Source organism: Poecilia mexicana, unplaced genomic scaffold (genome assembly GCF_051168715.1).
Source record: "Poecilia mexicana isolate PSO_F unplaced genomic scaffold, ASM5116871v1 scaffold_4, whole genome shotgun sequence".
In the NCBI taxonomy this organism is placed as follows: domain Eukaryota; kingdom Metazoa; phylum Chordata; class Actinopteri; order Cyprinodontiformes; family Poeciliidae; genus Poecilia; species Poecilia mexicana.
The window spans coordinates 8,835,563-8,863,263 of record NW_028263373.1 but is presented as its reverse complement, the minus strand read 5'-3'; the positions used below and the strand labels follow the sequence as shown (position 1 = coordinate 8,863,263).

Below are 27,701 nucleotides of genomic sequence, written 5' to 3'. Positions count from 1 at the left end.
TAGAGGACTTATACACACAATGCATGTTGCAAGGCAAGCTCCAGTTTTGATAAAACAATGTTTTACCAGACACGTAGCAAACCATATTTTAAGTTTCCCTCTGAAGTTGTGCTGTGTTTTGTGTCATTTCAGTGTAATGTGATATTTCCCTCCCCTTTCCTATTCACAGTCCTTGAAGCCAGGATACAGCAACTCCAATCTGACGTCGTTTTAGATGTCCAACATGCAAAAGTCCAGTTTCTTAAATCTCCTTCTTTTCGGGGAGGTCTTTCATCTGTAAGGACTCTCAAAGGATCCTCTAAAGACAAAAGCGACATTCCTAAATCTGGGCAGGCGGTTACAAAAAGGGCCTCCAAGTCTCAGCCGAGTCGCTGGATGGAAAAATTATCTGAGGAGAAGAAAAATAAACTTAAGAAACAGCAGATCCTCCAGCAGAAAATGCAGAGAAACCCTAAAGAAAAGCTACCGGGGAAATCTAAAGCTAGCAGAAGTAGCTTAATGCCCACAAGTACAACATATAAAACTATATCTTCTACCGCAAAGAAGAGGAGAGGTGGCACGAAGCTGTCAGACGAAATCCGCTCCTCGGTTTCTTCAGCAGCCGCAGTAACAACAGCCGCCACCTCATCAAAAGCAGCCGAGGCACTTAAAACATCTAAACAGAAGCGGGGAGACTCAAAAAGTAAAGTTTCTGACAAGGACGCAACAAATAAACCAGAGGACGGAGACCTGGCTGAGATTGAGGAGCTTGAAAAAAGACTCAATGAGCAGGCACATCAACGGATATGTCTGAGTACAATGGAGCGCTTCCAGGAGAGCAGCACAAGAAGTTCCTGCGCGGACATCCAGCTCAGCATCCGCTGCTACCTGGAGGCGTGCGTGTTTATGGGGGACGTCGAGCGCTCGCAAAGGTTCCTGCTCAGTCAGCACAGAGTTATGAGTCGACGTAAACAGCTTACCACAGATATTTACAACATTATGATGAGGGTGTGGGCCAAAAAGGTAAGTGCCAAACATCCGATTTTAGAGGGTTAATACGCTGCCGTTTCCTTGACAACAGCAAAGTTCTGCAGGTTTTATTTGGATTTTATATAACGAAGCTTTCTCCAACTAGAGCGTAAATGTTAAGTGGAAGGAAAAAATATTGCTGGTTTCACCACTTTTCTTGACAAAATCCTATTTATATTCATATCTTTTTTTCCATTTTCAAATTATAGGCTGAACAATTTCCTGTGAGACGTTCAAAGTCCATGTTGTTTTGTAACCTAACTCTTTAAGGTTACAAGGCTGCGTCGTTTTACATGTTTGATGTGTTGCTGGCGGTTCATTAAGTTTCCCTAGCTAAACCAATACATTGAAAATTATTGGTTTATTTACGACTACCAGAGTACAGGAGGATGGATCCAAACTTATGACACACTTTTCAGATTTTTAGTTGGACAAAATTTTAAAAGCATTTAACCATTTTCATTAGACTTCACAGTGATGAAGTAGTATATGTTGGTCTAACACATCAAATTCTGATAAATTACGCCACAGCTGGTGATTGTGAAAAATTAAAAAATGATTCATGGTGGAGTTAATATCTTTGAAAGCATGTTACAGTTGTTATAAAGTCACAAGGAGATTAGCGTCTTTCATGTATTTGTATTACATTTATTATTATTATTTGTTTCAGCCAACTATGCTTTTACACTTTTATGTATGGCTTTCAGATATTAGAGGTTTGTGTCTTTTTTTTAGGTTTAATTTCCTTTCTTTTTTTGTGTGTTATCAAGCATAAAGCGAGGAACATTTTTCTCAAACACATAATCGTGGTTCTCTTCTCTTCAGGGCACGTTGAATCAGATCGGTCGGATCTTCATTCTGCTGGAAGAAGCTGGTCTGAAGCCGAACGTGAGCTCCTACTCTGCTGCACTGGAGTGCATGGGCCGAAATAAAAACTGCCCCCCAAAAGTAATTTCGAGGTACGTTTGCGAATGTGCACATCAGTATGCAAACCAAGATTACGAAGAAATTGGTTTAGTATTATAGTATTTTGTGTTTTTTAAATAGATTTATTTAGAAATGTTGACATTAACTGGGTAAGAAAAATATCTCTAGGCAAAGAACCGTAGCAACAATACCAGAGTTTTGCCACCAGGGGTCATACTCTGGCTGTTTGTGTCTGGTAGTGTATTTCCTTTTGGAAGATACAGTTGCTGTTTGGTACACTCCTCAGCTTCATCATTACCTTAAATGCTGACTCATGTAATTAAATTGCATCTGTTTAATAATATCTTTTGGACAATTGCACATTTACTATCCATTTCTTATTTTAATCTTTTTTTTGTTGTTGTTGCAAATCTCGAAAAGCAAGTGAAACAAATGTCTGCCAGACTGTCAGTGTTGAGCGTTTTTTTTTTTTTTAATGAATCTGTGCGACAAGGCTCATGGCTTCAAGAGAGAAAAGTCCATGCAGCAAAATTGCTCTGTTTGCATTTTGCATCAGTTGCCATTTATCAGTCGGCCTGCTCCCCACTATTAGATTTTATTTGTATTTTGTGCTGCACATAAGATTAGTCTGGAGTTATTGTGGCTGCAGGATATAGTGAGTTTCCTCTTTAATTTATCTCAATGCATATTACTACATAGACCCTGTTTATTTATTATTTCTGCACAGACACATACAAAATGAGGTAAACAAAGGGAACAGACTGAAAATATAATACAAAAGACATACAAAGTGGGTGATGGGTATGAGACAACAATGTTTTTTGTTCCATAGACTATTTCAACAAGGCTAATAGGGATTCAGAGGAACCATCTCTCTGCGACTTGAACAAAGATCAGGTTTTATGGAAATGGAAATCACTTGAAAAGTCCCACAGAGGGATGAAGAGAGATACAGAGAATCCTGGACAGGTCTTCCAAATTTTAAGAAAATTAGACATTGGTGTTGGCAGATCAAAGCCTGATTGGTTTATCTCTAGTTGTTTACAACTTGCTAACTAAAGTTAGCAATCAAAACCGACACTTAGAGTCTATTATTTTAGTAAGTTTTCTTTGCCTGCTCGTAAGATGAATCAAGCCTAATGAATCAAGCATTTCAGTCCAAGAGCACATAAGTCATTTTTTATGCACTTTATTTGAAGTTCAGTAGAAATCTGCTTATTTGATTGAGTTTAAAATGGTTACCTCTATCAAAGATGCTGACTTCCAAAAAAAAAGCAGAACTTGGTGCTAGCAGTAAATGTTGCATCTGTCATCTTTTTTCTCTCTGAATTGTAAAGGGAAACTGACAGTGGTGTAGATTAACACGGGCCACACATATTATCTTTTAGAGAGTTTCATGTTTAACTCTTGAAATGTGATTATTTAGACAAAGTAGGAGTCTGTTCCCCTTTATCAAGCCTCATTTCAATAAAACATAAAACCTGCTTTCCCTTTTTACCCAGCTTAACCATCTTTAACATGAAAAGCCTGATCGATGACTGATTTATGGGACATTTTGTTCCATTCAGGGTCCCATGCACTTGATGCGGTTGCATTCGTAATGTAAAACTGTGTCCTATTCATATCCTCATATGATTCCTGTTTCAGTAACGGCACACGCAGGAACCTATGAACACACACACGCACACACTGGGAACATCGCCCTATGCTGTGCGGTCCAATAGCAGGCCATGTGGCAGGCCGATAAGGTTGGCAGCGAGATTGGGTTGGTCCATCGATCAGTGTAAGCTGATCCACACATGACATTGTGGTTCTGCAGCGTTGCATTCTTCCCCCAGTCTTTCCTTTATTTTAACTTCCTCATTATCATCCTGAGCCTAGTCAGTTTCCCCATACCCCCACCCCTGCCCGCACTCAAATTTTTCTCTCCTATTAAGTCACTTCTACCACATCCTTACCCTGAATGTACCCTTTTATAGTTTGCGACTCTCTCACAGAGACACACGCACTCATCCCTTTAAGATTTCCTTTTGAAAGCGCTGTGTCCTCCAGAGCTCTGCGTTCCCCAGGGTGCAGCAGAGCAGTCACCAGGCTGATTATGCTCTATCTGTCAACCTCTCTGCCCTCTTTGTTCCTCTGGACCACACTGCCAGCTCCCAGACTAATCCTGCCTTTGTTCGAGGCTTTCTCGTTTGCTCAGACCAAAATTGCACGTTTCAACACGAGTGTCTCCAAGGCGGGAGGAGAGAATGCCGTGACCCCCTTTGCATCGCCGTGCGTCTATCTCGAGCTGCGGAGTGCTTTTGTTTTTGCCGGTGACAAACAGATCCCAGCTCTCTTCTGATTAGTTTTTAATAGGTGGAAGCTGCTGAGCCAGGGTTTTCTCCTGACGTTAATTAGCTCACTGTTATTTATAATTGTCTGGAGTAAAAGGTGTGTGCAGGATGAAGCAGAGCTCTGCTGTCCTCTGTGACTGGTGATAAATGGGTTTCTTCTCGCTCCCTCCTCTCGGCTTGGTGGTGGTGTTGTTTTGGTGGCCTCTAGGGGGCACTGCAAGCAAACGCACCTAAGTCAACGTTGTATTTATCTTGCCTGAAAGTTTTGCAAACATTCATTTTTAAACTATTGAGTGAAATACAGCCAGCCGACAGCCTAATGAGTGAGCATGATAAATATGATGCATTCAGAGTAAAATGTTTAAATGAAAGATGCTTCCAGGGCATTAAATCTTTTTTTTAAACAACAAAATCTTTTGACCAGCTAAACCAATTTATCTTTAAAGAACAAATATTTAATTTGCAGAGCCTTGCAGTTATATTGATGATGTGTGAATGTTTGTCACTGTTTGTCTCATTCAAACCATAGAGGTCAATGCATTTAATGGGATATTATGTGGTTCAGCAACTTAAAGTAGGGCATGACTGTGAAGTGATTTTCCGAATGTTTACCAAATACAGTTTCGCATATATTCTCATTCCACCCCTTCACTGTGCTACCCTTAAATAAAATCCAATACAAAAGGATACCTTCCGTGGTCGGCTAATTAATAAATGGAACTCCCTGTAACTTTATCTGAGTAGTATCAATACATCTCTTCTGTAAAAACATTAGCGATCAAACATAATCATAAAAAACACAGCAGTCAGTCCAGTTTTCAGTTCACGCTGTGGGGGATACTTTTATTTCAGTACAATGTATTAGATGTATAATCTGCTTTGTATGGGTCTAAGACATAAAATCCCATTGGTGGTTTGTGGTTGAAACGTGACAAAATGTGGAGAAGTTAGTGGTACAAATACTTTGGTGAGGCACTGCACTTATAGAAAGATTTTATTAAACATTTCATCTATATTCAACAGAGCGCTTGCTCATTGATATAATCTGGATTCAGTAATGAAGACTTTTTTCTCCCTCAGGGAGATCTCCTGGTGATTCTATTCAAATATAAATTTCACTGTTGTTGTCAGGAGCCATCTGGGCCCGGATCAAACTGTTCGGCCTGACAGAAGGATTGTCAATGCAAATGCCCAAATTTATATTCTGTAGCACTTTGCCTTGGATTTTTTTTTTCTTGTTCCTTTTTAAATCTGAATTAATCAGATAGTTGGCAGGTCATTATTATTCCAGCATCCGCAGGCAGGTCAGATGTCGTGAACTTTCAAATTGTGATCTGACATAACAACCATAAAGTGGGACACTTCTGAAAATCTACGTCACACGTTTTAATGGGCTGGGTTCTGTAGAAGTGTGTGATGTCTACTATGCAGTTAAAAATGCTGTTTCATGAAATGCTATTGTAATTACAAGAAAGGAATTGGATACAAAAACTAATACATGAGTCTATATTCTAAAGAAAATCCATATATAACCAGCACCATCAACTCTAATTATTTATTTTGTGCAACTACATCTAGTAGCAGCTGCTTAATTTAATTGTATTTCTTGAGTTTTTACATAGCTATAGAAATGCCTCACATAAAATAGTCTAAAACCTGCATATAGTTTTATCCAATATTTTTCTGTTCAATACTGTCATAAAGAAAATGTTAACAGGAGTATTGGATCTTGTTGCTTTTATTATTTTATTTTGTGTATTTTTTTTTGTATCCAGATTTACGTTTAAATATTCTGTATATTGTTCTCTAATGCATGAAAACAAAGCAAACATGACTGTGCTGAAAAGTTCTTTTGTGATATTTTCTATTACAAAAACACGTGCGCACAAAGCAAACTAACAAAACAATAAACCTGTACTTCCAGAGGTTGTTATTTGATATACTTTTAAGAAGAAATATTTATTTTAATTCTTTGAATCCTTTGTCTTTTACAATATTTTTCCTAACTTCCAGGTCAAACCTTTTATTTGAATAACATTTTTTGCATACATTTTCTGACTGTTTCCAATGAAACTCAACAGGAATTTGAGCTACAGAACAAACCAGTGACCCAGGGGTTGAGATCAACTCTCACTGGTGAAATGTTGAAATTTTATTTCTTGTTTCAGATTAATTTAACGCTACAAACTCTACTTTTTTCAGTTTGCAAAAGCTTTGGCAGCCGCCATGTTCTTTGATGCACTAAAAATCTGAAAAATGTTTGGATTCACGGTGAAAAGTTTGCTGAATTAAAACTAAGTTTATTCATATCAGTTTGCCTGTGTTACAATTTCTAAAAGAGACTTTAAAACCTTTAGATAAAACAGAAAATCAGATCAGCCTGTGGGGAAAAAAAACAACAAAAAAAAACCATGACTGTCTATAAATCACAAATTGCAGGAAAGAAAATAACCTCCCACCCTCTGGCTGTGTCTCGTTGTCCAGGTGTCTGGATCAAATGAAGAAGGATGGGCTGTCTGTGGACGATCTGTTCAGGGAGTGCGTTTTCCGACAAGATGAAAGGGACATGCTGCTGAAGGCAGTTCAGACTGTAAGACCAGACTATGAGCCCAGCCTCACCCTGAACGCAAGCCAGAGTTCCTCACCACTTGTTAAGGACTTCTACACAAATGTAAGTCGTGTAGAGTTTCAGCGGCTGATCATTCGCCAGTGGAGACGGCGTTACGTTGCACTCACATTTTCCACAAGCTCTGATATTTCACTTTTAACTTTTGCTGATTTGAGTGACTGTTCAATGAGTATCCAAATGGAAACAAAAAACAAACACTGATGCCTTCGTTAAAGTTAATCAGTGTATCTAGCTAATTTAGGCAGCTAATTGGGATGTAGATTATTTTGTGGCAGTTTTGTGTCCAATATGCTTTGTCAGGTGAAGCACCAGAGAGTGGGGTAAGCTGTCAGAAGACTCCAGTGTGACTACGATAGATTTGATTTTCACCGCTTAACAACCAGAAAAGCACAGGCCTATTTATAGTCACCCAGCTCTGCTGTCTAATGGCTTCTCTGCTTGTGTTGCCTCTCTTCCTCTCACCTCTCCTACTTTATTCTCACCTCCCTTTCTTCTTAGGCATGTCACGTGACTCATCAGCAGCTTTTTGAACAATTGTTGTATTTTTAGCCTGTGTCCATGCACCATTTTTATTTATTTTTTTACTTTACTTGTCTTCTGACTGATTGTCATATTTTTGGCCTGATTATGTTAGATTGCTGCTAAAAGCATGTGATGTGGGTTTTTTTTTTTAATCCTGAGGTCATGCATTGATGACACAAGGAAAGTAGGCCCTCCTTTATGTGTTTAATAAAACTCATCTTGTCTTTACCTGGTGCTAAGGCTACTGCCAGTATATCCAACTACAAATGAACAGCAAGACATGATGTATTATACCCAGTCATTATTTATTTAAAGAAAAATATTGCCAAAATGTTGCATCAGTATGTGATTTATTAGCTTCTTAGCTACTGGGATCAATAAATACAGGCCATCTAATCTAATCTCACTTGACCTCTATAAGCAAAAACGGGATGGTAATACGACCTCTTAACATTGTTGTTGTAGGGAGTTGTGTCTTACCTTCTTAAAACGGACTTCGTTACGTCGTCACTCATATTCATTTTCATTTGTGATTGTGTTTGATTTGAGGCTTATACTTTAAAGCAAATTTGCACTAGCTGAACCTATTTAAGATGACTCAACAAAATTACTCAAGTTTTCCAAATAAAGTTTTAAGGGGTTTAAAGCTGTAGCATGTAAATTTTACAGACAGTATTTTTCTTTATTTTTATTTTTTTTACATATTTATTGAATCTTTCGCTATTTCCTGACAGTATAACAGAGAATCTGTGCAGGAGTACACTGATTAGTCAGAAACAATCAATCAGAGCCATGATGAGAGTCTAGCGCTGTCATTCATACTTTGACAAAAAAAAATCTAAGAAAAATAAAAATCGTTACTGTCGACGTGAAAATCTTGGCGAAGAGTTTACCACTGAAGCCAGCAAATTTTTTGTGTCCTAAAATTATAAAATGTTAAAATTGAAAGAGGAGCACCTTTTAATCTATTAAGACATGTATAGCTAAACCAAGATTATTTATCCATAAACTTGGCAGAATTAAAAATATTTTTGTTCAAGCAATGATTTTTTTTTCTGATAACAAATGAGAGCAGTATATTCATGTTACTACCAGTCAGAAGAAACCTATTGGTCAAATTAATTAATACATTTTTAAAACTTGAATCTACTAGGGTTATGCATATTTTTGGCTTCTTCTGAAATATGAGAGCAGGTTAAATGTGCCTGTTTCTTTAACGGCGACTTTGATAGCCTTCGTACAGGTAAATTACCCAACCACGACTCTGACTTTTTGGCAGGTCACAAGAGCTTAAGGCCCGTCCAAATAACTAGATAAGAGAGGAGCAGCCCGGACGGCCTCTGGAGAGTTTTGATTCGCTGTTTGCAGCAGAAGCCCGGTCTAATTAGAACATTGTTTGTTGGTGTGAAAATGAATTTTGATGAAGCTGTAGATCGTACAAAATGCAGTTTGATCTAGTTTCAACGTGTCTTCAGAGACTGATGCGTTTTTTTTCTCATTGATTTATTTTGGCCTTCATTGCTGTTAATCACGCTAACCATGCAGGAACTAAATAGTGCTTACTTCCCTATTCAAACTTTATTCCACTCGGTTAAATATCTTGAGTCCGCTTTTCTGGATAACTTAAATACCCATTTTCTCTGCATTCTAGCCATCTCAAAGGTTGGTTGATGGTTTTACTAAAATAGTTGTCTGGAACAATTTGTATTATATGATACTCAGGACATTACATTGCCTCCACAGACTTGTCTTCTTTCTTCTTTCTATGCAGTTGTCTTTCTTTCTTTTCTTTCTTGATGCCATGTGTTCCCCAGGTAAGACTGGCCTATCCATGTGAACACATCGCAGCCAGGCCACCTTCTACAGTTGCTCCATGGTTGATGCTTTTGTGACTATTGTTGTCCCTTTCAGCGGTTTCTGAAGACATTGGACTTTAAAACTCTAGTGAACCACAAATAGAGAAAGCTTGGATTACCAAAATTATTGGTCAGAATTCATAATTTTACCATTATGGAGGAGACTGGGCTCAACCTTTTTGGGACACTAGGTCAAATGTCCGCTGTTAAAACTTTTAATCTTACAAGCATGGATTGGGAAAGTCCTATTTTCAGCAATCATGCAACATTGCACAGATAATAGCTGAGACACAGCAGCTGTGCATCAGACATGTTGATTGTGCAACGTGCAGCACGCAGCACCGCACAGCTGGTGTGAAGCTGCTGCAAAGGCTCACTTTTTATGCACCTGCGAGTTTAAACGAGGTAACCTCCAATCGTCTGCTGGCAAACATTTCATCCAAGATGCTGGTTTCCCTACTCTGTTGTGTAACACTCAGCTGAGCCTTATGAACGGACCGGTTGGTTCGCAAACAAGCACAGGGTTAGCTGGGAGTGTGTTTTCCATTTCAATGGACTTTAAAAATTATTTAGCAGTGAAGCTTTTGCTTCAGACTCATCAAGATTCTATTTTTGTGGAATTAGGCTTGGTGATATTATTTAAATTATCTTGTGTGTCTGTCTGGATTTTGTTTCTGTTGTAGAGGGACCATCACACTTACCCCAAACTCGACTTCACCCAGGAGGATCTGCAGAGGCGTTTTCAACATCAGCTCAGCGTGGAGCAGGCCTGCACCGTCACCATCGACTCTGTCGAGGCGATGAAGCCCGTCACCGAAAACATGGTTAAAATGGTAACTATACTCCCCAGCTGCATGTTTTCAACCTATAAAAAAAACCCATATGTAGTACTGACAGCTTAAACTCCTAGGGTTAAAGTTCTCTTGGGTCATCCTTGTAATAATTTATATCCAGGCTTGATGCCTTTTGGTATCTGGTGTCCCATTCTTGTGCTCAGCCTTTTCTTCAACTCTGGCATTTGCAGCCAGGCCTGGCTTGCCTGCCTCTGCAGATGGGCTATGTGGGAAGCGAGCAGGCAGAGAGTCCCTGGTGGTCCGGCAGCATTTACAGACTGCCAGCGCTGAATAATTATGCATTGTAATGGAGCCCCTCTGGAGAGAACGTGCAGTCACCTCTCGCTCCAAAGTCTGAACCGGTGTTTCTGCTTCGTTCAAACTTCTGTGACACTTAAACCTGTGGAAGAAAGAACCGCTTATTCCCTCAATAACAGTGCTTAGGTCATTTTGTTTAGCCAAGATGTTCTATTAAATTTACACAAATTCAGTTTGGTGAAAGATATTAAAACTTTGTATCAACAAAGCTTGCCATAGCATTAACACTGGTATCTGGAATAAAAGGTTTTACTTTTTCTTACTCTTGAAGGTTGCAGCATTTAAATCCCTTCAGCTCTTTAGCAATTTGCTACAACTGCAAATGTCTGTTTTTATTGTTTTTTATTTATTTATTTATCAGGATTTCATGTCATACAACACATCTACACTTGAATGTAAAGTGGAGTCCACTTGTATCTTAAGCTCTGCATGAACCCATACAGAGCTCTTCTGTCAAAAGATTTGTTAGGGAATATTAGTCAAGAAACATAAAAGTCAATGGAGTTGTTTAATTTAAAGTTTATGAATGTCTTCAAATGACCAGACCTAAATTTAATTTGGCAAGACTTAAAATTGTTATCCAGGTGAGTTCATGATTTTTTTTTACGTTCAGTTTACCATCCACTTTGCAATTGTGCATTAAAATAATTAAAATAATGGTCTATTTTAAAACACACTGCTCTTTAATTTGACAAAATGTAAAATCATTCTAGTGTATTAATAGTTTTGCACAGTTGAAAATAACATAATTTAATTTTTTTGTGTTTCTGCCATCTCCCCAGGCTGTTGACTGGGTGTTAATAGTCATACTAGATATTTCTATCTGATGAAAAAGTTGCTACAGGTTAATTAGCACATGCATAAATTAATCACGTTGCATTTGCATTCATCTGTTTTCCACTCCCTTATAATCTGTCCTCACTTCTCATATACTTTCCATCTTTGGATGCATTCAAGACCAAATCAAATTTAAAATTTATTTTGTCTGTGCATCATTTAGATGAGATATTAAGCTTTTATAAGATTTATAAAAAGCTGCTACTTAAGTAAAATCAATATCTTAACTGTACCACAGCTAAATAAAATGGAAGGCTTTACTGTCTGTTAGTCTTTTTGTTTTTCCAAACGGATGGATACAAATATGTTTGTTTGTGCTATATCTCCTTTTTCCAGAGTCAAATATCCAGGAAAATGAGTCTGTCCTCATTTACATTGTCTGTTTATCCACGAGTCTATTTGGAATAAGCCTATCCCAGTTTTTTATTTTTCAAAATCTCATTTTGGAAAGATGCATAAAGTGTAAAATTTTTATACCAAACCATCCCTAAAAAAATCCCACGCACACAGCGACTCCAGTAAAGTATATCTGGTGTGTGTTTTTGTCTCTTGCGTTGGGATCGTTTTATTTTTGCTCTCTCCGGTGGATGACTTCCAGTTGTGTTGTCTCTCAGAGGGAACTGCTGGCAGAACAGCGGGCACAGTGGCAGAAGGTTCTCCTCCAGGCGCTCAGGGAGAACAAGATGATCCTGACCAAAACCAACACCAGGGACTACAAGCTTAACCTTTATCCATATCTCTGTCTGCTGGAGGACAAGGAGTACGTTGACATTATGATACAGGTAACGCGAGCCCGTTGTACCGACCGCATAACAAAATGTCTCAAGCCCACAATGTCACTAAGACTTCCCTGAGTTTGAAAGAAATGTCATGGATGCAGAGGAAAAATGTCATTTTTGTAGTATAAACTTAATGTGTTTCATTATATTGTACCAGATAATAATAAAAGTTTCCAATTTATATTTATTACTATGTGTGTTTTAAATACTAAAGTTTCTGTATTTTCTGCAGAGTGTTTCTAACCTGCCTCCTAGTGGGGAGTCCCTGAAGATTTTAGCTCATGATCTGGGCAACAGGATCTACACCAAGTACTGTGTGAGACAGAAGCACCAGAATTGCATTGTAGAAAAGCTGCAAAGTATTTATGGTGCCTACACAGAACTGCTGGCCAAAGATACCAAGGTAAAAAAAAAAAAATAAATAAATAATTATATATTAGATTTCTTTTTTTTACATCCTAAATCCTGAGAAGATTAGTTTGTTATGCGAATGATATATAAAATAGATGATGTATATTTATACTGTGTTAATCTTTCAGAGAAAACTGGCTTTTAACCCATATCATTTCCACTGCAGCAGCCAGTCTTAAATCAGATTAACAGGGTGGACGTCTGCCAGTATGGAAGTACTTCAATAGGTTTTGTCCAGGAATGTGCAGCCATTGAAGATGGTGCTAACCAGTTTCTACTGGTGAATGTCTCCAGAATTTTCTTTTCACTTCCAGCTGTGACAGATGATATTTCCTGTTATCTTTAAATAACAGGAGTAGGTGGGAGTTCTTGTTTTCAAAAACAATATTTTTTAAACTAGACACTAATGTTGAATATCACTGTGCTTTACAGCGCTTACCCTTAAATGCATAGATAAAATTGTCTAACCTATGTTGGCAAAGTTTTTAGGTTAATTCAATTATATGTCGACTTTTCCTTTTAATGAATTTAGTACATGTGGTAAATCCAAAGTAAATTTGAATCAGGAACCCAACATGCTGCTGCTGAATGTTTGATGTTAACGGTCCATTGGGACAAGGCTTTAAATTGTAAAAAAAAAAAAAAAAAATCAGTTTTTGTTACAATCTTCTTATAGTGTAGAAATTATTTAATTTCTCCTCTGTGAAATCTCTCATTTGAACTAAAGCTTTCACAGCTACACATTTTCTGAGTTTGCAGTAACGCTGCATATTGCATATATATCAATTGTCCTTATGAGTGCAGCTCATTTAGCATCCATTAGTGTTGCACATTTCCAATGACTTTGGAGTGAATTTGCTGCTTAACCATACCCACCACAAAACAATGTTTTATGCTTTGTTAGTCATATTTAACACTTTGTTTTTATTGCAATGTGGACTGCACTCTGCACTTGCGCTCTGGATTTCAGTTTAGCCCTGATTGGAAAAAACAAGATGTTTTTTTTTAATCTAACATTGTTATGAAGTTTTGCATCTTTCTGTCTTTGCAAACCAAGCAGCTCTGTTACATCTTGATCTTGTGATAGATAATGAGAAATATTTGACTTACTGTCTTGCTTTAATGAGAGTTTGCACTCTTTGTCCCTAACTCTGTGTTTTGATGGCTTCATACGCCCTTGGGAAGATGCTAAAAATATCACAATTGTAACAAGCCGGATGCTTGTTTAACTCCTGTTAGGAAGAGAGGAAGTTTATTAAGGTACTTGTTTTTCCATCTGAGGTCATTTATATGCAAACTTTGTTGTTTAAAACAATGCCAATTATAATTTTTTTTCAAGGCAACTCATCTAAAAGTGTTGCTTGCTTGTCTCTGTTATTAGTTCGCATGTTTATTTTTTCCATGCACCAATTTTGAGGCTAGTAGATGTGCATCAAAGCTAGGAATCTTTATGTAGATTACTTAAATAAAAGTGTCAAAAAGGTTCTGGTGTTTTCCTTCAGGTGTGCAATGTCCTTCCAAGGGAGCAGTGGTGCAAACTGGAGATGGAGCAGAGTTCAGGACCCACGCTGCAGGGCGCAGAGACAAGTTGGCCGTATGTTCTAATGCTGGAGCTGGGAACCTTCATTGTGGACATAATGGTGAAGAATCTTAAAATTAACAGTGACATCCTGAACCCCGCCTATGACAAAAAGCTCATCCCCATCCTCTACCACATGTATACCTTCCGCAGCACCAGACAGGTACAGACCCACTTTATGTGCAGCCTCTCTGATGTAATTGTACCTTACTTGAAATTTACTTGGGCGAGCTTCACAAAGGATCAACTCCACTCTGTTCACAAAAAAAAAAAAGAGAGAACTTTCTTGTAGCTGCAAACTTTCTGCATAATCTGCATTTAAAGACAGTTACAGCATTGATGTTTGTAATGCAATTTTGACTTTTCAAAACCAAAGAAAATGCAGAACATCATCTTGATTTGTGAGGTTGGGGGGCGGGTGGAGGATGAGTCAGTCTTACACAAAGCAGAACACCACTGGATTCGAAACATGTTGGTTGTTTTCCACACAGAACTTTAGATGAACATCCAAGGGACTGTGGAAATGTGCACAGCCTGACGCCAACGGTTATCGGTCACCCTTAGTGATTAAACTAGGAATTGTGTTTGTCGTTATTAGAGGATACCGCAAATGCGGCAGTATGAAGAAAATTTTATATATTTTTTTAGAGACTAAGAGCATTTACTGACCCACTGTGATGATTTTAGATTTCCAAAGGAATCATGTTGAAATTATGCTGAGAACCACAACCTGTCTTGGAGTGTGGCGCAGCAACGAGCTGTAACCATAAAGCTGCTGGACACGCACTCGGCTTTTTAGCAGGATGCCAAAAACTGATCAGGTCTGTGCCAGCTGATCCTGAGCCAGTAACCTGACAGTGGAAGTATCTGCCTAGGTTTATAGATTTTTCAAGCTGCAGTGTGTAACATTTATATAAAAAAAAATAAAAATAATGTTGTGATACTCATAGATGTCACTATGTTGTGATAGGTAATGAGAAATACAAAGGAAATCTGTTTGGATTTATACATTCACAGTGTCAAACATCTGAATTTGTGTGCTGACAGCTTTCCTGATTCATGCTATGCAAGTCGTTATCTGTTGGAAATTGATTAAAAAACGTATAGGTAGGTTCTTAAGGGTTTGTGCCACCCTCATTTACATGCTGCGCAGGGTATAGAGCCACATGACCCTTTTTAAAAAATCACTACTGTTTAGGTGCAGATGTTTGGGATTCTTATTTTAGTGACTCAGAGTAAAAGTTAAAGAAGTTTTTGAAAACTTGTCTGAAAAAGCTCTCCAGAGGATTAAGAATAAAAGAACAAATGAACAAAACTGTTCCATTTTTAGCCCTCCCAATTTGTCAAATTAGCTCCTAAATTAGGGATAATTATACACAATTACATTAAGTAATTGAGAAAGTTATCGGTGAACTAGCTGTACAGCTGACCTTTTCATTAACAAAGAAATAAGAAGTAGAAACAAAAAGAGCAACCTTTAAGGACTTGACCTTCACTTTTGTCACAAAGATTGTTCAGAAAGCCTGTTACCTTGAACACTTGAGCGCCCTTCTATCCAGCATGAAGCTCCTAGGAGGGTGATTTATAAAAACCACTTTCCCCTGGTGGGGAATGGTGGTGGTAGCAGATGAGTAAGATGAATAGGGCCCGGCCTAATCCCTTTTTTTTTCCCAGCGTCCCCTTAATTGGCTCGCTGATTTACTGCCGTGGGAGCCTGCAGCAGGCTGAGGTGACCACGCTCGGAGAAGCGGGCAGATGTGTGGGTTGCTGAGCTTGATGCGCTTTGACAGTGAGACATACTCTAGTCAAGTTTAATTCTTGTGTAATTTTCTATTCTTGTAGATTCAGACCCTTTTCTCCATAGTGATTAACCCATCAGGGGGGATCCTAATGATTTTACTGCACAGCGTGAAGGTTTGAGTCATTGGAGTGACGCTGGGGTGTTTCTGTCAGGTTACAGTCAACAAATGAAGCTCTTTTTATTCACTTCTTCACACATGTTAAGTAAAGTCAGACCCAATATGCATAACAGCAAACCTACTCGAGCCATCTGCTCTAGCAGCGACTTCTGACAGATATTTTACATTAAACTTTAAGGGAATATTTATATGAGTAAAATAATTTAAAAATATGGCGTTATGCCTTCTTGGAAAGTCTGATAAAGCTGTAGGTATTTCCCAGGACTGGATAGATGTGGAAAAGAAAAACCAATTGGTGGCAACAACAATTTGCTAAACTTTTGAGAAGCAATTAAGCCTCAAGCTCTTTTTTAAAATGCTTTTTTTTAATTTATTTTTTATTTTACTGATTTTTATTTATTTATTTTTCTTTCTATGAGCAACTCAAATATTCCTACATATCAGTTCAGACTCCATCTGCATTTCACATGGTTTTCCCTTCAGGTTGGCTTCATCAAACCACACCCCATCTTGACACAGATGCAGCAGGAAGCCATGGAGACCACGCTGACCTTTGACTCGTCAGTGATGCCGATGCTGTGCCCTCCGGTGCCGTGGACATCGGAGAAGTTCGGCGCCTACCTGCTCACCCCGGCCAAGCTGATGCGCGCCACGCACGGGGCCACGCAGCACGAGGAACTGCTGGAGAAGTGTCCGAATCTCCACCCGGTTTTTGACTCGCTCAACCAGTTGAGTAATTGCGCCTGGAGGGTCAACAAGCCAATTCTGGACATAATCATCTCGATCTTTAACGACCGGGGCAGCGATAAGCTGGACATCCCTCCACCTCTGTCAGAAGCCCCTAAAATACCCCACTTCAACCCTCAAGACCCCGACTACACAGCCAGCGAGAAGGCACACATGAAACGAGAGGTGATCAATGCCAAGAAGAAGTGCAGCGAGATGCACAGCCTGCGAATGGACGCTCTTTATAAACTCTCCATTGCCCACCACATGCGGGACAAGCTGTTCTGGTTTCCCCACAACATGGACTTCAGGGGCCGCACCTACCCCTGTCCCCCGTATTTCAATCACTTGGGGAGTGATGTGACTCGGGCAACACTAGTGTTCGCTGAGGGGAAGCCTCTCGGTCCCAAGGGTTTGGACTGGCTGAAGATTCACTTGGTCAACTTGACGGGGCTGAAGAAGAGGAGCTCACTGCAGGGACGTCTGGAATACGCCGACAGCATCATGGAGGACATCCTGGACTCTGCAGATGACCCTCTGAACGTTAGTTCACCTTCATTGTTTTGATCGCGATTACCAGAAAGTGTGTTAAATTATAATTGGCTCGGTAGAGGGTGTCCGCGCATCTTCAAAAAGTTTTAAATTAATGCATCTAAAATTAAGTCTTTAAATTGTCTTAGTATTAGATACATAATACACAAAATCAAACAGCAACGGAAAGACAACATTTAAGACCTGTGATTAACATATTGAAGGCCAACTTACTTTTTAAATGAATTTAAGTCTTTAAAATATCTTATATTCATTTGAAAAACAAAAGCTGGTCTTTAATAAGTTAATCACATGTCTTAGTCTTGACAGGACTATTTAGTCTCATATATTTTATCTATTTTTTTTCTTGTGGGACTTTTCTGTCATGCAAAAGCCTGAGTCACTCGGACATCTTCATTAAGTTTTTTGACTCAAAATGGTTGAGGCTACTGCTAACTCACTGCTAACAACTCTTGCTAGCGAGCTAGCAAGAGTTTTGGGTCTACCCCACTGCCATGGGGTAGACCCAAAAGTTGACCTTTGGGGTCTAATATGGGTCTCAACTGGCAACTTTATTGCCACTTGGCTGGACAAAGTTCATACGTCTCTTCTGAGATATAGGTCTTACATTTCTTTCATAGTGGTCTGAAATATGAGTTGGTGAAACATGCAGAAACCCTGCTGATAGAAATGTTTTTAAAAAGACTAAATACTCTAATTGTACAACAAACAGTAACCAGTATTTTCTGCATATGTTTATCAAAGCAATCTGTTATGTGTGTGCCTTTTTTGTCTCTTTTTAGGGTAAAAAATGGTGGATGGAGGCCGATGAGCCATGGCAGGCACTGGCCTGCTGCATGGAGATCGCCAACGCAGTCCGGTCACCCGATCCAACTAAGTTTGTCTCTCACTTTCCTGTTCACCAGGTACTGAGAAAAAAGAAAAAAAAAACTTTCAAAATTACTTGTAGAAATTCTAACAGGTGTCTCAAAGGAGGAAATATTATCTTTACCAAATCTTCCTGTCATTTTATTTTGACAGCTCTACTTGGTGTTGTCGTGTTGGTTATTGCTTGAGGCATAAACAGGGTTAAAAATGCTTGTGACTACAGACTGTGAAACTGTTTAATATTATTATTTGTCTTCACTATAAATAAAGGTTGAATGAGTGAGTGAAGGAATGAATACTCAGTCCTTCACTTTTTCTCTTTCAGGACGGCTCCTGCAACGGCCTCCAGCACTACGCAGCTCTTGGCAGAGACGTTATCGGTGCGACTTCAGTCAACCTCATGCCCTGCGAGGTGCCCCAGGATGTGTACAGCGGCGTAGCCCAGCAGGTGAGCAGTGGTGGGCTTTTTGTGCAATTTGCCAGCATTTAGTTCTAGCCAGTACTCTGCAAAAACCTGACGTTACACAACAGGAGACGGGATTTTACGAGGCACGCTGCAGTTGCTCAGTGGTTATTATTCAGATGACTCACTAAGTCCCAAAGTGAGTGACAAGCTGAGCATGGAGAATATTTTTAAGTTTCTAAGTTTAGGTCTTGCATTTAAAAGTGTTTAGTTTCTCTTGCTCTGCATCAAAGTCGAGGGGAGAGAGAAGACACTTTGTTATTCTTTTAAAGTTTATGTGTGTGCATGCATGAAAGCACCCAGGTTGCAGAAACACTTAAATTGGTCCCAGTTGTGACTTTCTGGCATTTCAGAACAACAGGATTTGAACTGAACCAAGGACAAGCCTCTGCTCCTCTAAGGGCAGTGACTGTAACTTCAGACTGAACGCTATAAATTTGAGATTGCTGCAGAACTCCGTTTTGGTGGGCTTTGTCTTCATCTGGGCTTTGCAGTTATTATTAGATTATACTGTTTATGACATCAAGCGTTGAAACAGTAAACGACCACACTGAAATAAATAAATAAAAATCTTTCTTATTCATAAGGGCAAGTTGGTGTCTCTCTCTGGTAATAGCCACGTAATTTGGGACATACAGTGAGAGCTGTATGTCCCAAATGGAATAGAATAAAAATTTTCTTTAACGTGGGGAAATTCAGATGTACCAGCAGCAAGTTAAAGCTAAGTAGAAGCATGTATATTCATACAAATTTAAAAAGTACATAAAAATAAGAATTAGACTGTGCAGTAAGGACAAATTTACAACATAGGAGAAATGTACAATCATTAAAGCATACCAAGATTTAAAAAAGTGAAACTGAATTTGATAATTTGAAGAAAAAACAAAATATTCTTATATATGTGTGCATTGAAAAATAATATACTACATACAAGAAGTGAAAAAAACAATGAGGATGTGCAAAAAACAATAGGAATATAAACTTCTTGAGTTTGGAGCAGTGATGGTTATAGTTTTACAGCAGCTGGAAGGAAGGATCTGCTATAGTATTACTTTGTGGGCTTAGTATGTAGCAGTTTTATGGATGGGGTTCTAAATCCATTAATCAATTTTTCAGTGCTATGCATCTCAGATGGTAAAATGTTTGTGAAATATTTTGAATATATGAAATATTTTAGAGTTGACTAGTTCCCAAGCATAAACAAAAACGTGAGACATTGAGCAGGATTTTAGTGTGATCTCTTTAAATATCATTACCTAGAGTTCTCTTGCAATCCAGATGTGCAAATATGTGGATTATCCGGGGATTAGGATGCATCTTATGCATCCACTATGTCCCTTTTATAAAATCCCAATTAACTCCATTGAAGCTTGAGTTTGTAGTAAGACAAAGGGTTAACATATCTCAGCTTTAGCAATGCACTATATTCTCAAATTCCCTTTAATAGCTTGACTGATACAGAAGACATTTTTCTATCTCCAAAAAAATGTGCTTCAGGTCGAAGAGCTGCGAACTCGGGATGCTGCAAAAGGCCTGAAGATCGCCCAGGTTCTGGAGGGCTTCATCAGCAGGAAGGTGGTCAAACAGACGGTGATGACTGTGGTGTACGGAGTCACTCGTTACGGAGGGCGCCTGCAGATCGAGAAGAGGCTAAAGGAGATTGATGAGTTTCCCAAGGTACAGCAGTGGTTGAGCTGGTGATGAGCGAACGCTCTTGTATTTTTAGCCTTTAATCAATGTGATGTCACGATGAGGGTTTCCTACTTTTTCCTCCCAGGTTTTCTTACTTGCACAGGAAGCATTATTGCACCTTGAATCGTTTTTGTTATTGTGATCTGACCTGAAAATTAGTTGTGGGACTCAATTTAATTAAATCAATTTAATTCATTTGAGGCTTTGCAATTAATTAATCTGTTATAAAGCATATTTTCCGTTTGAGATTAATGCTCCTATATATGGTTCATGTTCAACAAATTAAACAGAGAGAACAAGCAAATGATCTTGTCTTAATCAGGTCCTATAAGTAGCAATAGTTTTTATTTTGATTGCTTTAAATTTCTGATGTTTCTGTGTTGTCTGGAAAATATGGAAATGCATCAAATAAGAGTAGAAAAAAACATTTGTTTCCAGGTTTTTCCGTTCATTCGTTCTGACATGGATAAAGCATTTTCACCTGGTTATGCAGACTGACTCTGCATAATCATCTGAACAGTGCAGCGAATGTCTGCTGAGTGCAAACATGTTGCGGCTGTTGTTTACTGATCCAGGGCAGTTTTGAGGCCAGAAATGAAGAAATCAAATCTTGCCAAAACGAGTCGGACGCGTTGTTTTCCACAGTTATGCACTTCAGCTGTTTAAGATTTTCATCCAGCAATTCATCCGCTTGATATTGTGTCTATATATTTACGTTAAATCTGTTTTTATTTTAGTTCAGGACCTCTATTCTTTGGACATAAAAGGACTTCATGTGAATAATTACACGAATGGATGTCTGTAGGACATTCAGTGCTTCTTATCTGTCCTACAGTTAACTTAATCTTAAAAATACTTGAAGGAAATGACGCATTTCACATAGAGGGCATCAGCAGAACGCCTCCCGGCACATAAACCTCACAGCAGTGCTCTAAATGACTTCTGCTTAATATCCTGTATTGGTTTTAGCAGGGAATTGGGTGGGCCTATAATTGTGAATGATTACGGTGGGGATGTGCTTTGAGCAGGAGGTAGCACCTACTGTGGAGATCATGTTCCTGTAATATGAGGATAAATGCAATCCAATGTCCTGCAATTTATATCCATTATTTCCATTACACTTTGGATTTGCTACATTAAGTTCAACAATAATAGTAACTAAGAGCCAAACAAAAAAAAAATAATAATAATTTCATGAATTATTTAGATATAGCGTGAATAAAAGGATGTTATTTTCTTGCGTTTCAGGACCATGTATGGGACGCGTCTCATTACCTTACGCGCCTGGTGTTCAGTGGCCTAAAGGAGATGTTTACGGGAACCAGAGAGATTCAGGTGAGCCAGTTTCAACCATGGAAACATTTAACTGGTATTTTACTCTAATAGTCTAACAATTGTTAGACATTGTGCCTCCGTCTGTTTTCCCTCACTGAAAAAGACAAAAGAAAAACGGTTCCAAATAAACCCACCGTCCGCCTTGCAGTTAAACAAAACATGCATTCATCTTAAATTAATGCTTGTTTGAAGGACTTAATCTTCACTTATATTGCGAACTGCTATAAATACTGCAAACATTGTTACCTCTTTGTTGGGAGTTGGTCGCTACATATCAGTTGCCTTATCAGACCTTGTCAGATCTTACATTTGCTGTTTAATATGTGTCCATTTTCATTGTGAAATATGTTTAAAACTATGACAAAAAAACTAACTCAACATTAATTTTAAAATTGATCCTAAATTTAAATCCTAGCATCGGTACCTTCATATTCAAAAACTCAATTGATTTAGGTAATGTTTCATTAAACTGAAGATGGTGAGTGAAAATAACAATTTCATGTTTTGGATTTAGTTGTTTTGCCAATCAAATTGTCTATGATCAGTGATGTGGGGGTCAAATATTGAAATGTGTTGTTGTTTTTTTCCCCCCTTTATTTATTTTCACATCAAACCTTGAACAAAAAAAACAAAACAAAAAAAAAAAAACTCCCAGCATTTTTGTTGCCAACCAACAATATGTACTTTGTCACATACTGTACAAGATTTATGAGTTTAATATAAAAGTTAGGAAGATGACTTGTGATCTTTACATGGGCCAAAATGAAAATGAGTTTGATACTGCTTTGACCATGTGTCCAGTCCTCACATTCATTATCCTTTAGCCTCCATGAATTTACTTAATTTTACTTTAGTGTCTTTGCTTCAAATACTTTATTTTGCAGAGACACTTGAGTTGCTTCAATTGTAAAATTTTACTTCTTTGTTGTAGCACAAATCTTTCTGTGTGCGTCTGTGTGGTGAGGCAGTAAAGCTTTCTTTTTTGGAAAATGGCTTCAGACACTTGTGCAGACATGATTGCTGCAGGTTTTGTAGCGAGCAACAGCTTCTGACCTGTTCCACAACAACGCCGCCACAGTTGTTGGCCTCTCTTTAAAGCGGAGCAGCAGATTTAGGGCTGAAAGCCAAAGATCGTTTCTTGACGCAGTAGCTGGCTGAAGTTTCTGTGTTCTGTGGTTGAAAATGTACCAGAGGATCTATTTATGGGTCCGATTTATTAAATTTTGATCCAGCAGACCATGAAAGCTTTATCTCAGTGAACTCAGTCATTTGAACACGTCTACATACACAAACACGCACATGCAAGCATGGATACGACCATATGCGCATGGCAAATATTTAGCGGATGCCGGGTACTGAAAGTATTTTTATTATTTTTTTTGTTTTTTTTGTTTGTTTTTCACCACTGCTGGTGTCGTTCTGTTGCAGGACTGGCTGACAGAAAGTGCCAGGCTCATCTCCAAGTGTGGCCACACTGTGGAGTGGGTGACACCCCTGGGCTTACCGATCATTCAGCCTTACCACCGCACACGCAATTTATTGGTAAGTCTCACCATAGGACTGACTTTCCACTGCAGAGATTCAATTTAACAGATATTTGAAAGAAGTCAGTCAGCTTAGCCAGTCGCTGCTTCTTGTAAAAGTATTTCTATGCTCTCAACCTGTTCAAACTAAACCTTACCTGAAAGTCTATATTTGTACCGACTGTCTCGCCAGAGCAAAAATTCCAGCTTCATTATGAAGTACTTAAAAAACAGCACAGTTGACCCAAGTGCTGTAAAACAAGCACAAGAAATACATTTGTTTATTTTATATCCTTTGCAGCTTTCTTTCCAGAGGAAACAAGACTCACAAAATTATTCAATCGATACGAGTTTTAATCCTCCCATCCCGTCTGTGTCTCAGCCGTGGGTTTTTGTTTTTGTTCGTCTCGGGCTTTCCGAGTCTCTCTGGGTTTGCTGCCGGAGTGCGCCACCGATGGTGTATTGCGATTATTCTGAGTGGTGCAACTTTAATAGACCTCAGCAACATAGCCTGTTTTGTTTGTCGCTATGGAGATACCGGCAGTAACACATCTTAGAGATATAACATGACGACTGTGTGCCGGCGTGTCTGCAGATAACGCAGCTTCGTGTGCGTTGTACAAACTGGGAAGTGTTCCCATCTGTATGAAGAGGGAAAAACCGTAACCTCTTAACTTCTTAATTGTTAGCGACGTGAAGGGCGGAGGCGGACACGTTGCCGATCAGATTAGTAACTTGTGGGCTTGCTCGGCATACAAACTGCTCTTTTAGTCTGACTTCAAGCATAAGGTTGTCTTAGACAGGAAATGCCACCGCGGCAGCAGGTGCAAATGACTTGGAGTGACAGATGGTAGATCCCCTGAGGGAGCTTCTCTCTCTCGCTGTTGGTAGTCAATTTCTTTCCCTGATCTGACCTGCTTCTTTTGATTTACAAAGCGGACCAGGAAGATGCTTAGCTGAGCTCCTTTTTGCCTTCAAGGCCTAAAAATAAATGAAATAGTAAACAAACAAATAGGTTAAATGAGATTTTACTGACAATTTTCTCGATCTGCTTCAATAATTCTCTAATCCAGTTGCATCACTGGGCAACAAAAAAATGAAACCATCTTGCAGAAAGGTCACCTTTGCAAAGTATAGCTGGATTAAATTTAATCTCTGTCTCCTCGCTGCATCTAAAATCCAGGGCCGCTGCGTTCCTGTGGGTTATCAGTAATTACACTGTAGATAGAAGGCTAGGCTGGAGAATAATGCTGTGCGAAAAAAAACAACAACAACTGAAAATAAGGTGAAAGTAGCGGGTGTTTTGTCGCAGGAGAATTGTTTGTGTACATCTGAGGGGAAATGTAGGAAAATTAAAAAAAGATGAAAAAGACTTTGGAGAAGGCGCCTTGCTAGACCAGAAGACACTAATCCAATCAGAGGTCACTTTGGCTGATGTGTTTTTTTTATATATGCTGTCCCCTCCACCCAGGGAAGCTGTAGTATAATCTTTCTCAGCGGATGCTAACTCGAGGGAATCGGCTGGATTTGACCGGATTTGTGGGTTTATAGTGTGACTAAAAGCTTGTGATCTAATGTCCTCTGTGTGAGAAGAATTAGTCTCCTCTGGGTTTCACTGATCGGGCCTCTCTAGTGAAAAAGTTTTTCATTAAGTACACTATAGCTGCTTGTGGCCTGTAAACAGTTTGAAACCAATGTGCCGTCAATAAGTAATTCACCCGATCGGTGTTTACAAGCCCACTGGGGTCGCGGAAGTTGGACCGACTCTTTTACCGGCCTCGGATGGACTTTATGACACGTATGTAAAAGCTGCTGTCGCTTACAGTTCATTCACAAAAGTATTCAAATCCCTTACACCTTTTCAAATGTTATTATGCTACAACCACATTTTGCATTGTAGAGTCGGTGTTTGGATTTAGCCTCTTGACTATGGGAATGCTTCTCCTTCCGTCCTTATGGTGCTTTTCCTTCGTGTGGCTTTTCCATTGAAATTCATGTAATGTATCTGTAAATGTCAATGTGATTCCATTCAGTTGCCCTACATGGGCTTTTTTTTTCTGACTTTTTCCAGAATCTTGTGGCATTTTGGGCCAAACTAAATATGCGGTTTGCGTTGTAATGGTAACACCCTAGAAAAGTTAAGTTTAGTGGGGATACGATCAGCTGTAGGCCAGCGGAGGTGTGGCTAGGTGAAGCAAAGATGATTGAGGAAATAAACATATTACTGGGATATATGATTGACCCGGTTACCTTGTGAGCATCTGGAGCTTAACCGTGATTCAGACTTTAGAAACTCATATCCGACCGTAGGGCGATCCAAGGTCTCCATCCGTCTTAGCGGCATGGATTCAATCAACTCCCTACACGGATCATACGCTCTTGTTCATACATTATCATACACGGTAGGGATTTGATTTACAGTACGGCAGATAATAACTCGCATTAAAAAAAGGAATTGCTTTTTTTTTTTAACCTGTTCCATGATTAAAGTCACAGCTTCTCCTTACACCTCTCACGTAAGTCCATCCGGAGATTGGATGTAAAGGGGGGAAAAGGGCAGATTGTCTCATCCTCAGTCCATCTACATCCATGATGGTGAAGATGGCAGCCATGTCACTAAGTGATGGGATTTATCCTCCTTCCTTTGCTCCTGTTCTTAAAGCTTTCTCTGATTGTGTGAATCTGTCAATCAACACACAGCCACCTTTAACCGATTGACTAGAACCAGCAAAGCGAGAAGCGTTATGACCCCCTAAAGCTAGGCTCAATGTTCTTTCATTCGTGCAGCTGCTCCCACCTCCTTTCCTCCATCTTCATCTTTCCCTCTTTAATGTATTCAGCTGGTCTGTTCTGTCCTAGAATTGGATGCAGTGAAAGATAAAGAAAGTTGTTAGCAGTAAACCCAGTAGAAACCCTTAAGTAGGTACCTCTGTTTCAGTGGTTTCAGAGATAATGGATCATCTGGACAAGAGTGTGTCTGACAGCAGATAGAAAATGAAAAAATAATGAAAAGAAAAAAGTAATTTGGTGTTAGACAATCATCACTAGTGACAATGTTGTATTTAGCTCTCCATTTTTAATGCTCTCTGCACACACTTTCAGCTGCATGGCTTATTATATAGTATAGTCTGCTTATATGTATTTGTCTAAAAAAAACATATACTATATTATAATTATCTTTAATATAGGACTATATGTCATAGAATAATTGTGTATATTTTACAATTTGTTTCAACAACCTTCAGTCTGAAGGACAACCAGTTCAAAATCTGGACATGAATCCAGTCTCCATTCAGCCCAGCTGGGATCAACACTGGGATTAATTTCATAATGAATAATGAGTACAATTATCAACCTTTACATCTACAAATGTGGTAAGAGTTATACCCCAGTTCTTTCCTTTGGTCTATTGCTTAGAAATACTTTAAAGCTTAGTTGTTGTTGTTTTTTCTAGGCTCTGTAAAAACAAAAGGAGCCCAAAGCAACAAACACATATGTAGGAAAGACTTTTCTGTCATTTGTAGCAAATGCCTAAATGTTTTTATTGTACGATTCTCTGGTAAAAATTTCCATTATGGGCCTTAAAACTGTCATTGAATGTGAAAAGTCCAAAAACAGCATGGTTCTCATTTATGGCTAATCCTCACACCTAATACAGACTCATCTAGATTATAATTCCTCATTCAAAAGCTTGTGTGACTCCTTCAGTGTGAGGGTGACCAATTTACAGTAACCTCATCAGATGGTGTTATAACCAGAGGTGTTGATCCTGCAGTTCCAGCCCTTTTTGTCGACGCTTACTTGACTAAAATCGATGTTTAGGATCACTGAGTGTACGTCTGACGAAGGGTCTAGTTCTCCCCTTAAATGTCCGTCCTCTTCAGGTGACAGGGGTTTAAAAAGCTTTACAACACAGAAGAGAGCTTACAACAGCAAATGTTTGGTTTCTTTTTTACTGGGACATCGTTTTAGATCCAGAATAAATGTGAATGTGGGAAGAAGATTCATCCAACAAACAAGCAATCTGGGTCACGACTGAGTTATGTGTTTAAATCACATTTTTCTTTTCATTAAGTCATAATGGCAGTAGTTTGTTTTTTTCCTTTTTTAATACTGCATTGTGTTTAGAAGGAACTAGAATTAAAATTAGAAAAAAGAAAAAATCTCTCCTCCACAACAGTCAAGATTTGTAGCCACTTAGTAAATAATTTGAGTTTATCAATCAGTTTCCCCTCAGCCACACAAACAGAGGAACCCAGCGCAGCGACTTACCGGGGATCCAGCATGCTGCTTAATATGGATTAATTATCATCACTCGGCTGTCTGTGATGCAGCTACTTGTACTTGACCTCAAAATCAAGGAAATGGATGCAAATTAGTCCTCATTAATCACTGGGAACAAACAAACAAACACATTTTCTGTTCATTCAATTTACCGCGGCTCATTTAGCTCTGAAGCCTGCTACGGACGGCCTAAAAGCACTTTGATTATTTACAGTGCAGATAACTGTGTTTGCGGCACCCTGAATATGGTTTAATTGGACCGTTCGGCGCTGACGCTCCATTCCGTCAGTGAAATCACTAAAATG

General features: G+C 38.9%; 1 protein-coding gene across 1 annotated transcript in view; it reads left to right on the top strand.

The window, feature by feature from the left end:
• polrmt (polymerase (RNA) mitochondrial (DNA directed)) overlaps positions 1 to 27,701 on the top strand; it is a 42,073-nt gene that overhangs the window by 1,158 nt on the left and 13,214 nt on the right. The window contains exons 3-15 of the mRNA XM_015006467.2: positions 170 to 1,002; positions 1,834 to 1,967; positions 6,756 to 6,942; positions 9,962 to 10,111; positions 11,881 to 12,048; positions 12,278 to 12,448; positions 13,959 to 14,198; positions 16,438 to 17,223; positions 18,015 to 18,137; positions 18,425 to 18,547; positions 20,060 to 20,239; positions 21,503 to 21,589; positions 23,018 to 23,131. Of these exons, the coding sequence (XP_014861953.1) occupies positions 170 to 1,002; positions 1,834 to 1,967; positions 6,756 to 6,942; positions 9,962 to 10,111; positions 11,881 to 12,048; positions 12,278 to 12,448; positions 13,959 to 14,198; positions 16,438 to 17,223; positions 18,015 to 18,137; positions 18,425 to 18,547; positions 20,060 to 20,239; positions 21,503 to 21,589; positions 23,018 to 23,131 (3,296 nt within the window). The remainder of the gene's footprint in view (positions 1 to 169; positions 1,003 to 1,833; positions 1,968 to 6,755; positions 6,943 to 9,961; positions 10,112 to 11,880; positions 12,049 to 12,277; positions 12,449 to 13,958; positions 14,199 to 16,437; positions 17,224 to 18,014; positions 18,138 to 18,424; positions 18,548 to 20,059; positions 20,240 to 21,502; positions 21,590 to 23,017; positions 23,132 to 27,701) is intronic.